Genomic DNA, 17701 nt, shown 5'->3' on the forward strand with positions numbered 1-17701 from the left:
TCTGAACTAGAATTTTATTATTTGACAAAATGGACAAAGCAATTATCTCTTCCGAGGAAGACTGTTCCGAAACATGCATTTTCTATGGTCCTAATGTATGTGGTAACAAACAATAACTATTTTAAAAATAATAAAATACCCGTACGCATATATATAAATTCGGAGAATGCATTGCAGCCAACGACAACTATCGCGAGAGCTTGAACATAGAGAGATGAGACCACCGAAAGAAACCATAAGGAGGTGAAGAAGAAGAAAAAAAAAAGGTGGTGAGAGGAGAAAGAAGAGAAGAAAGAAAAACTGAGAATGTGGAAAAAAATATTTTACTATTATAAAATTAAAATAAAAATGAGTTAAAATTTTAATTAAAAAATTGAAGATGTCAAATTAATTAGAGAATTTATTTAATATATTTTATAAAAATCAAATTATTAAAGAAAGTTTCTTAATTATGTAAAATAAAATAGTATATCACAACAGAAAGCTTATATAAAAAAAATTAAGCAACTTTAATATTTATATATATATATATATATATATATATATATATATATATATATATATATATATATATATATATATATATATATATATACATGCAATTTGGAATGATTCGACCTACATACATGGTGATAGTGACTCCCAACTACTGGTCCTTACTTCCATGGTAGATATATATGCACGTCCTTAACTATTAATACACTCTTTAAACACATCATTTCTTATTAACTAAAAATTATATAAAAAAATATGAACACATCTCATTTAATGATTTTTTTTCATAATTTGGAATTTTTATTAAATTTCAATCTGTTGATAAAAGATTAATTTTATTAATTAGATTCTTTTTAGAAATGTATTAAAAGTTATGAGATAGAATTACCTTAATGGTATTTTTGGGTTACCATGTTGAAATTTAGTGTAGTTTAAGTTTAATTTCACTCAAACGTACCGATGTAGCATGTTTGGATATGAGTTAGTAAAATTGATATTAAATTAAAATGATTTTATAGAATTGATTTTAAGTAAACCTAAGTTTACGCTAATGTAATTTTTGTTTAAATAATATATGTTAGAAAATTGGTTGACACAATGTTATTTGAAATTTTGCAATCAAAATTGATTTTTATAGTGTGAAATTACTAAATTAGGTTCTGAAATAAAATGCATAGTCTTAAAATAAATAAATAAAAGGTGTGCTTTTTTTGTTGGGCTAAATGCATTTTTTTTCTTTCTCCAGCATACACCACATGATGAATCACCATTTGATCGCTTGTAACCTTTCTCCATTTTTCTCAATGTCCATTGCAACCACAACTAGCAAGTGGGATTTTAGTATTGATTAGACGCACTTGGCATGCATGTAATAGTTGAGAGAGAGTTAGCATTGTTGTCCATGATTTAGTGAAGGAGAGCCTGACATGGTAACACCTATGTTGGTTGATAAACAACTAGAGGGAAACACTTCAAAATTTCCTTCTCAGTTATTCTATTAACCTTCTCCAAACAAATTTCCCCAGTCCATTTAGTCCATTTTTGAATGTTAGAAACTTTTGTCATCTAGTGAATGAAAGTAGTGAAATTGTCATGTTTCTATGAGGGAACTTTAAAGTTAATTGGGTTGTGTGTTGTCAGTTGGAAAATTACAAAAGAAGATTTTCTTCAGCAAACCATCATTGCACTCTGAGAAGGAAAGGGCAAAAATGTTCTTAAAAGATAAATTCAATTTTAGATTGATGCAGAAGTTATTCTCAATGACTTCAACTTAAATTTGTGTCTCTCTTTCTGACTCACGCTTGAAATTGACTTCCAAACATCTTTAAAATACTAAATTTATATCGATATAGATTAAGACCAATGTTTGATGGTTCCAAATGTGGAACCAAGCACACACGTAATATTAGTTTGCCTTAATGGTATGTTTTAATTAAAAAATAACTTAAAATTTTTAATCATTATTTAAACACTAATTAACATTTATTGATCCATATTATATAATTTTGTGTCCCCCGATCTTTAAAGTGAAACACCTAAAAAAAAATTCTCATAAAAAAAACATCGCCAACTTTTTTATATATAAAATTTATTCTTCCTTTTAACAAAATCTGAGTGTGAATTTCGCACTTTCGTAGTAGAGTGATGCATTGTTGGTTATATTCAATACATAAATACTTTATGGAATAGTGAATAAAATTAAATTGTCATATTTAGTAACAAGTAACATACTTTATGGTGATTCCGGTATATATCTAGATTCATACACATAACAGAAAATCGTGATTTTATTATCACTAAGGTTTAAAATATATAATGAAATTGTGATTTCGTTATATATATCTATGTATTTATTTGTTTGTTTGATTATTGAATTATTTATTTTAAACGATGGGAGCACCAAAATCTGAGAAATCGGCTAAACATCAACCATCAATGTGGGAATGAGTTGATGCAATGCACACAATTGTAAATAATTCGTCACCAGGTGTGCCTTGCAAAGTTTTGCAGAACTCTAAATGGAAAAAAGTTGTTCCATTTATAGATGACTTTTCTGACAAGTTGCATGAATATATTGTTTGTATTGTTGATGTCAAGTTAGACAAAATTTGCAGTTATTAGTAATTACGACGTTGAGGAAACTCAATACGCTTAGCTCTTTGACACAAAATAACAATTGGTTCAATTAATCTCATCCTTGTTGAGAGTCGCTCTATGTCCAATAGTCTTTGACTTGGTCTTAAAAATTAATGTCATGTTGACAATAGCACAATAGCAAATTGTGATAAGTGGATGTTCATTCCTGACATTGGGTATTTCATTGCTAGTTAGTTTAATGTCGTGTTGATACACTTATCCAAGATGTAAAGCTGGACATTTTTTTACTTAGAGTCTACCGTCATTTACTGCACGTCACTGACTTATCGCTATTGGATTTATTAATGGTTATCAATTTGTGCACTTACACATTTTTCAATTATTTTGTTATTTAGCATTGTAGTATGTCAATTTGTCCACTAACTTTATTTAGTTGTGTCCTCTTATAGGTTTATTTAAAGGATGAAACTCTCTTGCCTCCTCTTGCACCACAATGACATTAATAATGTAATGATGAAGCTTGTTCTTGGTAAATACCATATTTAGATCAGATACAACAAGTAAATTCAATTAGAGGAGATTAATATGTAGGATTGTGAATACCCAATTTTATTCAGGTGTATTTTTATCTTTTAAATAAAAAGTATTTAAAATATTTTTGAAAAAAAATTAAAGAAGATGTGGACTTTATAAGAAGACTTGGTCAACAGAAGATATTTCAGTCACACTGGAGCAACATTAATTCATATGAGGAAAAGAAGTGGTTACTAAAAGATACATGAAGCCGCAAGCCTACAAACAAGGAGATCATGGTATACTGGAATTAGTTAGTCATTTGGAGACCAATTAAGTTGTTCTTGGATTGTAAAAGAGACCCACTAGCACTCAAAAAAGGAAGGAAAAAAAAGGGGGAGAGAGAAAGAGTTATTCCTCTTCGTTGATAAGTGTTAGCTTTCGGAAATCACGATCTCATATTATTATTATTGCTCAGTACTCACCACATGAAGCAAAGTTATTGCACCATTTGTACACCAATCCCCAATCCCCAATTGTACATCTCATCCACAATCATTGTACCACACCAAGGGTGTTGTGTTTTGTTTCAGGTTTTTTTTTTTTTGTTCAAACTTTTCCTTTCTACATTGTTTTCTTGTAAATAACGATATATGTAATGGTGCAAGTACGCCAATAAATATAAATAATTCATATTCATATATATTTTGGCTTCTTATCCCATATCATCTTATCCTATATATATAAATATATAAATGTCTAAGTTTATTTGTTTTTCCAGACCTTCACTCTCTATTCTCCTCCCTCATATTTATTTTCATTTGAATAATCTTCTCTCATTAAATAGTGAACTTCACTCTCTCCTAACATGTATTTGGCATATTTTTATGTTTTTAAATTTTAATATCAAATAAATGGTTTAACAATTTATAACAAAATATCATAAACTAATTTCAAATATACTACTGACATGCATATGATACCATCTTATGAATGATTTAACTATTTATCTCTTTCAACCTATTATTTTCAGTATTTTTAATTTTAACTTGACTTTGATTTTTTTAAATATCAATAATTAAAATAATAGTATATCACAACATAAATGATTTATCATAAATTATTTTTATTGGATCAGATGTTAATCTCATTCCTAATGCATGGTTGCCATTGACTCAATTTTTTTTTTGCCCACTATGGAACTTGAACATGGATTCTCCCACTATATAAATTGTTATCTCATGTTAATACAAAGACCTTGTACCATTATGTCAGCCTTTTGCATTTTTATTATTTGTAGATTGAATCACATTCTTTGACATTGACATTTTTTGTTTATCACACCAATGATACATAAATATTTTTTTAACTTTAAATATTCTATTAATATCTTTTATTTCTTTCTATCTTTACTTTCTTTGACATTATACTCACCAAGTTATGGAACACGAAAAACAACATAAGACAAAAGCACTAGTTGTTGGACAGTTTTTTTTATCATATACTTCGTTTGATGGATAATGAACGACATAAATTAAAATAATATAAAATTTACTAGAATAATTTTTTTAATAATAATTATCTTAATATTATTTATATTATAAAATAATATATATTTTCTATATTTTAATATACCATAATAATTATAATATTTATATATTAAATAGTATTTATGGTATATTAAAATATATAATATATATTATTTTATGAGAAAAAGAATTATACACTAATAATATAAAAAAATTTACATAATCATTTAATTATAACTCATCATATATAATAAATTTATTAACTTTTAAAATAATTATTTTAAAAAAAATTTATTAACTTTTAAAATAATTATTTCAAAAAAAATTAAATGATGATTTGTGATTGAATAATAGTATAAAACTCATTGCATAGACATTAAAATCTTATTTTACATATGCATATATTATAGTTATTGTTAATTCAACATGTGTTCCGAAATAAAATAAAAAAATAGGAATTAGAATAAGAAATTTCAGTACATGTTTCCTTTTTTTTAAAAAAAAAAAAAAAGAACCATGATTACTATTTTTATTGTTATTAATTAATAGAAAGAGAAAGAAAGATGAGTGAGGGCATGTGCCTTTTGAGTTTTGAATATTTTGCATCTAGGATAAAAAATTGTCTCATAATTTTCTAAGTAACAAAATGTGATGTTTTTATTCTGCTATCATTTGTTTAATTTGTGATTAGTTGCAATCATTTTTTAAATCAAATATGAAACAAAAATAGTAGTTGTCATGTCCAATAGTACATTTTTTAGCGAATTAAATCGATCCTAAAAATTTCTTTGTTTGATATCTAAGAAATAGAGGAGAAATGAACATGAGATAATTAAAAAATATATATATAGAGGTATAAGCGGGTTATACTCAATATGCAAACTTGTCTAATCCAATTACATTTTTTTAGGTTAGGTTGAGTATTTGGATTGAGTTAGTTTTTTTTATTGTACCCAATTAAAATTGATTTTTTCATGAAGTAGCTTCAAGTAACTTGTAGAAAATAAGCATGCTTATAGCTACTAGTTTTTTTTTTTTTTTTTTAATTTTATCCTTACTATTTTTTTTACCTTTTTATTCAATTTAAAAACCCTTTTACTTAGTTTAACATTCTTACAAACACTAGATAGCATTTTTTTTAGTTATTATGAAACTTGAAATTCTACTTGTCTCTATTTATTTTGTTTAATTTTAAATTGTTTATTCAATGAATTAATACATTGTTTATTTTTTATTTAAAATATTTAGTCACTAAATGAAAGTTGATGAAAATAAAAATTATAAAGAGAAAAAAATTTATTTTTTAAACAATATTATTAATAAAAATAAATATTAAAAAATTGATTTTAAATAATATGTTTATTTAATTTAATTCTACTTTTTTTAAAGAAGGAAAATTTTGATTTTAAATGATATGAGTAAAATCATCAAATTTTCACCATTCTTTTGTAATATAAAATTATTCTCTTTGATAAATTATTAAAAATAAATTCAAATATTAAAAAGATTAAATATATGTTATTTGACATTTATCATATACTTTCAATTATATCAGTTAGCTTATAAATTTTTTATTTTTTAGTCCGTAGTTTATAAGCTTTCAACTAAGTTATTAGCTTATTTTACCAAATATAAAATTAGAATTTCATGTTTAATATGCAGTAATTATTTAAGTGCATTTTTACGTCAGTTTGTGTGATAATTAAGCTAAATAGAAATACTAAACCATGGCATAGGAGCTATGGGCCATTCTATTGGGCATCTATTGGGCATCATCAAATTTGCTTGGCAGTGGCAGACCTGCATGTGTGCAGGTGCACCCCCTTAATTTGGTAAAATTATTACTAAGTATTTTAAATTTTTTTATTTTGCTGTTCTATATATTTTAAAATTACCCCATTAATTCAGGGTCTTATATCCGCCACTGTTGATTGGTCAAGAGGTTTTAGGCGTATTCGTATTGTTTCAGATTCCTGCAATTAATTTGTTGGGAGGAGTTTGCTCCAATCTTCACCCTTGCTATAACTTGGTTAGGGAGATCCATGTTTTGCATGCTAATACAGGCAATCTGGTGTGGAATCATGTCTTAAGAGAAGCAAACCAAGTTGTAAATGATGACATAGGATATCATGTTTTTGAGTTTGCTCCTAGTTTTATTCTTAATGCTTTGAGAGCTGATTAACTCAAGTTGTTTTCTCTAGAGGACTTTAGTTCCTCCTTTTATCCACCCAAATAAAAAGACCAAATTCCAGTCATTTCTTATGAAATTTACTCAAATTACACATCCATTTCCTCTTCTCTTTATTTATTTATTTTTCATTACTTTGGCCTCTCTTTGTCTAACACCGTTAACAAACATTTTCATTTTTGTTTCAAACCCAAAAATGTCCTCCCATCTATTTCTAAGAGACCCATAGCGGCGTCAACGTAGGAGGAGCCGATGAACTTTGCCGGTGAGGGAGAAGGAAAGGTCAAGAATAGGGCTCTGGTTGGTTCGGATTCCGATGTGGTTGAGTCAGATCAGGGTAGAGGAGGAAGAGGAAGGGCACGGAGAGTAGACGATGACAACGGTTGTAACAACAGGAATTTGTATGTCTGTGCCTTGATTTAGATTCGTCTGTGATGTTCCCTACTGTTGCGAGAAGGAATTAATTTTTATCCCACTCATATCACCCACTATTTTCAAGTTTTTTGGATTGAAGCACTGTGTTGAGCAGCTTCATGTAGTTGGGGGAATTTGTAATATCATGTTTTCCTAATTGTATGATTAAGTGTCTAATTTAAATAAAAAAGGAACTAAATTAAAATTGTTATTTGGTATAATAATAATCAATTAAAAATGCTGTTTTATTTTTGTGTTTGATATGTTTTGATGGATGTAGATGAGATTGGGTTAAGTTCTTGAAGCCTTGTAAATAAGTTTAGTTGTAAAAAATAAAAAAGGTGTGTCTAGAGAGACAAGGGGTGCAAAGAGAAATCTCAAATTTTCGTAATTTTTTAACCGTCGGAACTCCTTCCCTCCTCATTTTCTTATCTTTTCCTTCTTTGTCTCCATCATTCATCATTTTCTTTATCCTTTCCAAGTCTTCTCTTCACCTTAGAGCTTGAAGATTTAGTTCCTATACTATTGGTTGGGTTGATTACTAGTTAGTAAGCTTATCACCTCCCCATCTTGCTCTCCTTGTTCAATTTTTTTTTCCTATTCATGAAGCTTTTACATGAGTTTCATGAAAATTCCAAACCATGACATAAAAATTTCATTGATGGTTGTTTTGGATTTGATTTGTTGTTCTTTTATTTGGACCTATACAGAAATTGGAGAAAAGCTTTTCCCTTTGGCATAAAGTTTCATTCCTTATCCTTTCCTCTACGAAGCTAGAATCCTTGGAAACTGTATGAATTGCATGCTCTTTGAATGATAAAATACTTCCTTCTTATTTTCTTCCCCTTTTCCCCTTGTTGATCTTATTTCTTTGTGGTTTATTTTAGGGGTTAGAATCTTGAATCTTGACATTTGGGAATTTTCATAAATCTACATGGTTAATGAATTGTTTGTTGTTGGTTTGGTATTTAGAAGAAGCGGGGGTTGATTATGAACCATTTAAGATCTATTGAATAGCTTGGGTAGTCATCAATGATGCTGGAACAAGAAAAATTTGGAGGAATCACGATGCTAAAAAATTTGCAATAAATTGGCTAAGTGAAAGTATATGGCTAAGCCAAAATTCACGTATAAAGTTAATGTTATGAGTTCTAGAGAAAATTGGCTAAGCTAAAATTTGTAGCTATGTCATATTTTAGGCAGAATGGAAATATGTAGAAAATTGGCTAAGCCAAAATTCTTGCAAAGTGTTATTTATCTTTAATACTTTCTTGAGAGTTTTCAAACCAATTTTAAGAGCTTATAAGAAGTAAGGTTAGTTTTAATTTGTTATAAAATTCACCATTCAAGAGGATTTTGGTGAGGTGATAGTAAGGATTCATGGTGTTCAATGTCTTATGGTATTTGTATAACTTTTAGATAGGTTCTTAAGTGTGATCAAATATGAATAGTAAATTTATAACATGGTGAACCTGAGGTAGAGAAATTTATGAATGTTTATATGCATGTAGTGTGTTATGTTGTTGGTGGTACATGTCGATTCATACATGATGCATAAATGGTATAGCATATAGGTTGGTACGTAAGTTGAGGGTGTTAGGTGAACTCTCAACATAGTGTTGGGAGTTTACGTGGTGACTAATGGGAATGAGCCTATAGAATAGACGAGTGAGTGAATTCCTATAGATACAAGGTCTTGCAAACCTTGCATAGGTAAGCCAATACTCATACTTGCCTATATTCGAAAAAATCACACTTCCTCCACGAGATCAACTGCAGGTCATTCCTAAATGGTCAAGAAGTGAGACTATGTTAAGGGATGTATTTATGTTGATTGCCAAAAGGTGAAAATCTTCGAGGAGTCAAGCCTGCATGGCATTTCATGGTCTAAGTGCATATGAAGTTAAAGTATAGTTTGATTATTTAATGAATGGTGTTGAAATTGTCTGGATTGTGATTGTTTTATTAGAATTCTATTTTGAGTTAATATAATTCTATCTTTATCTCTTCAAATGACTATGTTTTTTTTTTATATAAGCTTACCCTTGCACTTTGTATGTTCTGTGTTGTGTTGTGTGATTGCGATGATCGTGTGATGGTTGGCACAGAGTAGATTAACGATGCTAATGCAGGTTCTCAAGCCACTCGTGACTAAAGCAAATGTGGATTATGCGAGAGATGGGATAAGATCCCTCTTCTTGCTCTTTTTCTTATAGAATACTCATAGTGTAGGCTAGCTTACGACTTAATGATATATACTTATGTTTTGAGTGCTTGTTTTCTAACAGAGGATTCTTTTTGGTATTGTATATGCTTATATATGTATGTTCTGTAAAGCCATAAGACTTAATACCCTCATGATACAATGATGTATATTAGGTTATGGATTGTATGCATAATGTGTTATACTATGTATTTCCATAGGACCTTTAATCTATTAGTATTTTAAATTGGTAACAAAGATGGGTCGCTACATAATCCAATTGGTGCATTCCTTTTTTAGCATTTTGGTTTGTAGTTGGGAACATGGTCTAGATATTGGAAATTTATGTGTTCTTTATTGTTCTTCAAAAATCTCAGATGTAATAGTTATGTATGGAAAGGGATGAGGGTGTTTTGGAAAAAAATACTTGAAAAATATGTGGTTGACATATGATGAAACATAGTTAATATCGTTGAAGATATAAGAGGTGTCCCTGTAATGAGAACCCAAAAGTTAAGGGATTTTCTATATGATAAAAAAAGGAGAGACTAAAAGTGTAATTTGAGTAAACTTGAAGGGGTGCTATTGTAATTTGCTACCACTACTCCTATTAATTAAGTTTTTCATACCTAGAATATAGGTTGTTTTTGGATTACTACCTAACATTCATTTTTTCAACCAAGTACCTGAAAAAAATTTCAGTTTTATTTTACTATCTGTCGTTAATCGTCTTCATTAAGTGATGATATGACAAATGGAGTGTCACATCATAATGCCTTGTCATAAACACCTCATTATCATGTCATCACCTTCAATAATGTGGCAATGATTGGACGTGATGACGTGACACTCGGTCTACCACATTATTACTTAATAGAAGGAGATTAACAACAAGTAATAAATTGAAACATAAAAAATTTTCAGGTAGGTATTTGACAAAAAAATAAATTTTTAGATAGTAATATGAAAACAATCTATTTTTCAAGTATAAAAAACTTATTTAAATCATATATAATTTATGTTTTGTGATCTATGATCAATGTACATATGTAACATGTTATGCATTGCCTCACTCTTCCTTCACTATTCTTTGGACCCAAAATATATATTTCATCATTTGATCTTGTTGGTTCTCTTTTAGCTTTATCTAGATATTAAATGTATGCATCTTAATTCTTTAATTTCACCTTTAATATTATCTTATTAATCTAGTTTAGTTGATTAAACATGATAAATTGATAGACGAGTTATTGTAAATTTCAAAATAGTATTTTTTTATTCCTACCAATAAAAAATATATTATTAATTTAATGTATTTTTTATTTTGAATGAGAAATTATCTTAAAAAAATAAATAGGATAAATTTTCTTAAGTCTATATAAAAATAAATTACATATATGTTCATCAAGTTATTTTAATTAATTTTTAGTTTTTTGACAAGTTTACAAATATTTGATGAAATAAAAGTGTTTTGAAAAATAATTTTTTCTTATTGACTTATAAGATTTTCTTTTAAACATAACTTAAATTTATTATTACCATTTTTATTTTTATTTTAAATAAAATAATAAAATTTATCATTTTATCTAAAATTAAATTATTTATTTTGATAAAATTTCTCCTTATCATTTGTTAACTTAAAAATATTTTTCAATTGACGTAATTAAATTTTTTATCCATTGAAAATAGATTTTTTTCAGATTATTACCTAAAAATTCATTTTTTATCAAATAACTACTTATAAAATTTTTTAACTTACTACCTGACAAAATAGAGTGTTTATCACATTATCGCGTTCAATCATTAACACATTATTACTATGTCATTGAAGGAGATAACATGACAATGAGAGAGTGTCGGTTACAAATGACAACTTAACACACTTAACGTAAGACAATTAACGGCAGGTAGTAAAATAAAATTGATTTTTTTTTTCAGATAATTAGTTAAAAAAATGTTAAATATTAATCTAAAAACGACCTATATTTTAGATATGAAAAAGTTAATTAAATTATCTTTCAAATCATGTATGTGATAATAAGATAGTCTTGCGATCTTGATATTCAAACTAATAATAAGATACATTTTGCCATCTTGATATTAGAACTCAATTTCTTTATACTTAATACTTGTTTGGTGGGCAAAAGGGAAGATACGATAAAATATCCAAAATAGCTAGGTAAAATAATATAAGAACACAACGTTATATTATCAATATTTTATAAGCACTTAGATATATAATATCAAAATATGATAATATAATTCCGTTTACCAAGTGATAATATACTAATTCTTAACTTAGTTAACTCCACTTTTAAAAAATTATAGCTATAAAATTTCATTAATTTTTAACCATTGATTTGAAAGTTTGCAATAAATAGTCCAATTATACAATTAAATATTTCATCAATCAACTTTTTTACAAGATTACAAATGTAAACATTCTTAATTTAATTTATCTAAAACTTTAAATGCTTGATAATTAAGATAATATCATGATCACATAATTTAACGGTTGAAATTTCAAATTTATAATTTATAAAATATTATTAAAGAGAATAAATGTAAAATAAAAACTTACTCCTAAAGTAAATTTATCAAAACAATCTTGAAGATTTTGAGAGAATATTTTGACAAAAACAATCTTGAAGATTTTAAAAGATTATGTGGGATTGTATTGATTTTGTGGGATTTTAAAAGATTTATTTTAGAAGACTTTTTACAATCAGGATTCTTAACCCAAGATTTTAATGGATTTCTAACACAGATTTTTAAGATTTCAAAGTATTTTATGGATTTTTAAGATTTTGAAAGATTAATACATTTTAAACAAAAAAATAACGGAAGTTACAAAAGTGAATGAAAAAGATGATAAATAAATTATAATGTTTGACATTATAATGAAAAAGATGATTAATACATTTTAAGATTTCCAATTGGGTCCCATCCAAAGCCAGAGTTGTTGCGCATAAGGGTTGACATCATGTTATACTGGTTTCGAAACCACTTCATCCGACTCAAATAATGACTATAAGTTTTAGGGAATTTAGTTCTTGCATTGAGTTGAGAAAGTATTATTCGTTCTACATTTTGTTTGCTAAGTGACCCATTGGCATCACGCAATCCCCTATTCATAGCATCCACCAAGAGGTGCAACAACTCATTGGTATCCTCCATAGTCCAAGATACATAATTATCTTTGTCTCTACTCTTTCCTTTGTTATTTTCTTGTGAATCCCCCATTTGATCGCTAATATATATATAAGAAACTAGTTATTTGACAAAAATAGTTATTGTTTCCTAATTGTCAAAAGTATAGTGACTATATCCCGAATAATATACAATTCAATAGAAAAACCAATAAAAAACTACCTAATAATAAAATAAGGGTCGTGCTAACATACGCACTTAGGGCACATGTTAAGGATACTTCCAATAGTAACTATGTCTTAAAAACAACAATTTTTTACTTTTAAAAAAGTAAATTGCACAACTTTCAATACAAAATTTCTATACATAATACACTAACAAGTGTCTTAAGGGCACATGTTAGCATTTTCCATAAAAATAATACTCATATATCATAAAATCATTTAAAAAAACTATTAACAAAATAACAATAATAATAACACAATAACAATTAAAAAATTATTAACACAATAATAATAATAATAACACGCTGTCAAAAAAATAATAATAACACATTAATAATTAACATTTTAATAATAACACAAGAAAATAATAATAATAATAATGGACGTTGTAAAAAAACAAGTTGAAGAAACAGAAAAAAAAAAGAGTTTTTTATTTTGATTTGCATATACAGTACTAAAAAAAAGCAATATGAAATCTTGATGCATATCAATTGTCATTCTTTTGATGTATATTCATTGCCTGGACGTTGAAAACAATATGAATACGATTGCAAATCAAAAAAGCAATATGAAATCTTGAAGCATATACAGCACCCTTTTCTTTTGATTTGCGTAATATACATATAGTATGAACAATATTGACTATCGATTGCCATTTAAAAAAATAGGTAAAATTGATTGAAAAGTTGTAAGAGAATGAACCTGATAGTGGTTTGTGTCTTGTTCGGCAGGAGAAGAAAAAGTCATTGGAAGATTATGAAAAGTCTCAAGGGTTTGGGTGAGATTGTTGGAGGAGTATTTTATGTGTATTTCTAACTAAAAAGTCTCTCAAAATCCATTCCACAAAAGAATCCATCAAAATCTATTTACTTTTGAATACCAAAAGACATTTTAAAAGTGGTAAGAAATCTCAATTGAATACCAACAGATTTTGTTGCCCTGAAAAAAAAATCTTTATTGTCTTAATTGAATACCACAAGATTTGTTTATATTTTATAAAAGTCTTGATTGAATACCACAAGACTTTTTAATCATAAAAAAGCCTTTTAAAATCCTTTGAAATCTTAATCCAATACACCCCCAGTAAATTTATCAATCCCATATATAAATAGATAGGTATTAGTATGTTTGCCCCTGTAATGTACTCCCTCCGTTTCAAAATACATGTCCATTTTTGAGAAATTGCGGTAACCAAGGACAGGCTAATTTGACACAAAAGTTCCTATTTTACCCTTGTCCTTTATTTTCTCCATTTTATATTTATTTATCCCACCTCATAATTACTCCCAATACCAAAATTAATTAAAGTTAATCAAATTACAATACCAATACATACTGGCAATACCAATACTACTAAATGGCATTATTTTTGCTTCGGTATTGAAAAGCTCAATTGGCATAGTTCGGTTATCAAAGTTTTTTAAAACTCAATTGAAAAAACTTCCCTCCATTATTAATTATACTCTAATCTTAAAATGTTTACCACCAAAGTTAAATTAAAATTTGTATTTCCCACCATTTTTTCAAAAACACTTATAATTTCAGTATATATAAGAGTTAGGTACTCATTTATCAAATTTATATTATTAATGAAGAACAAAATTTTGCTATGGATCTCAATGCTTTTCCATTTGATTTAAATGAAGAACCATTGTTTGATTTAAATGAAGAGCCATTGTTTGATTTAAATCAAGAACTACATGATTTAAATGGTGAGGAAGAAAACTTTGCTACAGGAGAAGAAAGCAACACTCACATAACTGGTATGTACTCTCATTTTCTTAAATTCTTTTTTGTTATACGTAAAAAATTTGCTACATATAATTGCTTTGAGATACTCTACATATATAGTACTCCAAGTATATAGAATTAGCCTAAATATAATTGTACTCTAATGCTCCAGTTTATATGATGATATTACAGTTATTGATGGTATTCTTAGATTTCATAGATTTTTTGTTATATTTATTTTGTAGAGATTTTTTTGTTATGAGTATTTACCTTTATCATGATTATTATATGTAACTCATGTAACTTTTGAAGCTGATTCAGAAGAAGTCCATGAAGTTCAGAATGAAAGTCACGAAAATATTCAAGAGGAGCAGCCCCAAAACAATGATGAGGAACAACTCCAAATGCAAAGAAAGGTTAAAATGTTGAGTAATGAAGAGCGCATTACCATTTATCAGCTACTACTGCAAAAAAGTGTTGATGGAAAATTACCTCAAGGGGTGAAAGAGTCAGTAGCTTCATCATTTTCAGTTTGTAGGAAAACTATCGACCGTATTTGGAAAAGAGCAAAAGAAAGTGAGACTCATGATGTGTCTCATAAGAAGACAAAAAATAGTGGTCGCAAGAGAGTTGAAATTGATTTGAGTCAACTTCGTGAAATCCCTTTGAGCCAAAGAACAACTGTTCGAACTTTAGCTGTTGCCATGAAAACAAATACAAGTGCAATGTATAGGCTTATACAATCAGGTGCAATAAAGCGTCATTCGAGTGCCATAAAGCCACAACTGATAGAGGAAGGTAAAAGATTGCGGTTGGAATTTTGTTTGTCGATGCTTGAAGGTATACCGCATGATCCAATGTTCCAAAGTATGTACAATATTATTCACATTGATGAAAAATGGTTCTACATGACGAAGAAATCTGAGAGATACTATTTGCTCCCAGACGAGGATAAACCACATCGTAGTTGTAAAAGTAAAAATTTTGTTCCAAAAGTTATGTTTTTAACTGCTGTAGCTCGACCAAGATTTGACTCGGAAAAAAATGTAACTTTTTCAGGGAAAATTGGAATTTTCCTGTTTGTCACTCAAGAACCGGCTAAAAGGACAAGTGTTAACAGAGTGGCGGGAACAATGGAGACAAAAGCAATAACTTCGATAAATAGAGACCTCATAAGGTCAGTTTTTATTGAGAAAGTGCTTCCAGCTACAAAGGAAGTGTGGCCAAGAGACGAATTGGGGTCAACGATATTCATTCAACAAGATAATGCAAGAACTCATATTAATCCTGATGATCCTGAGTTTGTTCAGGCAGCCACACAAGATGGATTTGACATCCGTTTAATGTGTCAACCTCCTAATTCTCCGGATTTTAATGTCTTGGACCTCGGATTTTTCAGTGCTATACAGTCATTGCATTACAAGGAAGCACCTAAAACTATTGATGAACTTGTCAATGCAGTGGTGAAGTCGTTTGAAAACTATTGTGTGGTGAAGTCCAATTTCATATTTCTCTCATTGCAGTTATGCATGATAGAGACAATGAAAGCCAAAGGTTCCAATAGATATACATCTCAGCATATGCAGAAGGAAAAATTAGAAACAGAAGAACAACTACCCATTCAATTGAAGTGTGACCCAATATTAGTGCAAGAAACTTTGGATTACTTAAACAACAATTAACAGTACCTATTATGGTTGGGTTGTAATCACATTCATATTTTATTCCAAATACTAGTATTATGCTTTGATTTATAAGAAAGTCCAATATTTTATTCTGACATATGAGCAATACTTATACATCAAGACTATAACTATAACTGTTATTGAGTATCCATAGAAGTAGAACAGTGCCATAAGACTATGAGCAATACTTAGCCTAGATATTCTCCCTCTCACGTAAGTACCACTCCCAGACAGTATATAAAACACTAAGTAAGGATTTGACAGTACGTAAAACATTAGAAAGGATTTCATAGTACATTTTTATATTTTTTTGCAATACAACAAAATCTTCTAAATCACTTCCATTGAATTCATGAATTTAAATTGACAAAGTTTCAGTTAAGATTAGGAAGATAAATTTTCAACATCTTGTTAACCACATTTTCTCCTTCTCCCTCAACCTCTCCCTCTCCTTCTCCATCAACCTCTTCTTCTCCGTCTCCGTCTCCGTCTCCTCCTCCTCCTCCTCCTCCTCCTCCTCCTCCTTCTTCTTCTTCTTCTACTGGATATTCATTCAAATCAAATCCACAATCTGCCTTTATATTTAAGTCAAAATCCTTTGTTGCTTTTGAAGATGCTTCTACACAATCTCCATGTTTTTGCATTTTATCCTCTTGCAAGGCTATGTTTGTGTCACTTTGTAACCCATCAAAAGAGTCTTCAACTCTTTCATATTGTATGCTGTCGAAAGAGTCTTCAACTCTTTCATTTTGCAAATCTTCAACTTTCACAGACTTTCCTTTGTTTTCCATTTTTTTTTGTAGTTGTAATTACATATAAATTTGCCATTTTTATAAGTAGTCCATCATTTAACAACCTTGGTACACACAAAGAGTTAGAGAGTCAAGGAGTAGTTCTTGGGAGAGTTGGAGGGCTACGAACTCCTTATCTTCTCATTGTTCCGCTCCTCGAGCTTTCATTCCTAAATTCACTGTTTCGTTCCTTGATATACCTCCCCACCAATAGATAGAGACAAATGGAAATTAATTATTGTGGACAAAAAACTAGAATCCAATTAATTAGTAGGCAAGGGCAAAATAGTCAAAATGCATCCTTAAACTATCAAATGGACATGTATTTTGAAACAAAAAATTTCTCCAAAATGGACATGTATTTTGAAACGGAGGGAGTACCAGTCAAATTTAATATGTAAATATCAGTTTTGAAGTCATCAATATGTAAAAATTGAAATTCAACTTAAAACTAAAGATATTAAAAATGATAGATTAAAATTTTAAGTTAAATAATTCAATTACTATTAAAAGTGTAAGAGAATATATCTGTAAAAAGCTTATTTGAATTTTGAAGATAATATATATATATATATATATATATATATATATATATATTTAAAATTGATTTTTATATTCAGTTACACTTAAACTGTTCAATAGTGCAAAAAAAAAAAAAAAAAATACTAGGTGCATGTTAAA

General features: G+C 28.4%; 1 protein-coding gene across 1 annotated transcript; it reads left to right on the top strand.

The window, feature by feature from the left end:
* The first annotated feature begins 14422 nt into the window (after window positions 1-14422).
* LOC100813965 (uncharacterized) lies at window positions 14423-16226 on the top strand. The gene is made up of 2 exons (XM_041007932.1): window positions 14423-14576; window positions 14857-16226. The coding sequence occupies exons 1-2, from the start codon at window positions 14423-14425 to the stop codon at window positions 16224-16226; spliced, it is 1524 nt and encodes a 507-aa protein (XP_040863866.1).
* The last annotated feature ends 1475 nt before the right edge of the window (window positions 16227-17701 follow it).

The sequence above is a fragment of the Glycine max genome, chromosome 13 (assembly GCF_000004515.6).
Source record: "Glycine max cultivar Williams 82 chromosome 13, Glycine_max_v4.0, whole genome shotgun sequence".
Classification (NCBI taxonomy): domain Eukaryota; kingdom Viridiplantae; phylum Streptophyta; class Magnoliopsida; order Fabales; family Fabaceae; genus Glycine; species Glycine max.

Coding starts and splice junctions, on each gene's coding strand:
- LOC100813965 (XM_041007932.1), top strand. CDS start 14,423: ATGGATCTCAATGCTTTTCCATTTGATTTAAATGAAGAACCATTGTTT. Junction 14,577..14,856: donor AAGCAACACTCACATAACTG/GTATGTACTCTC, acceptor TAACTTTTGAAG/CTGATTCAGAAGAAGTCCAT.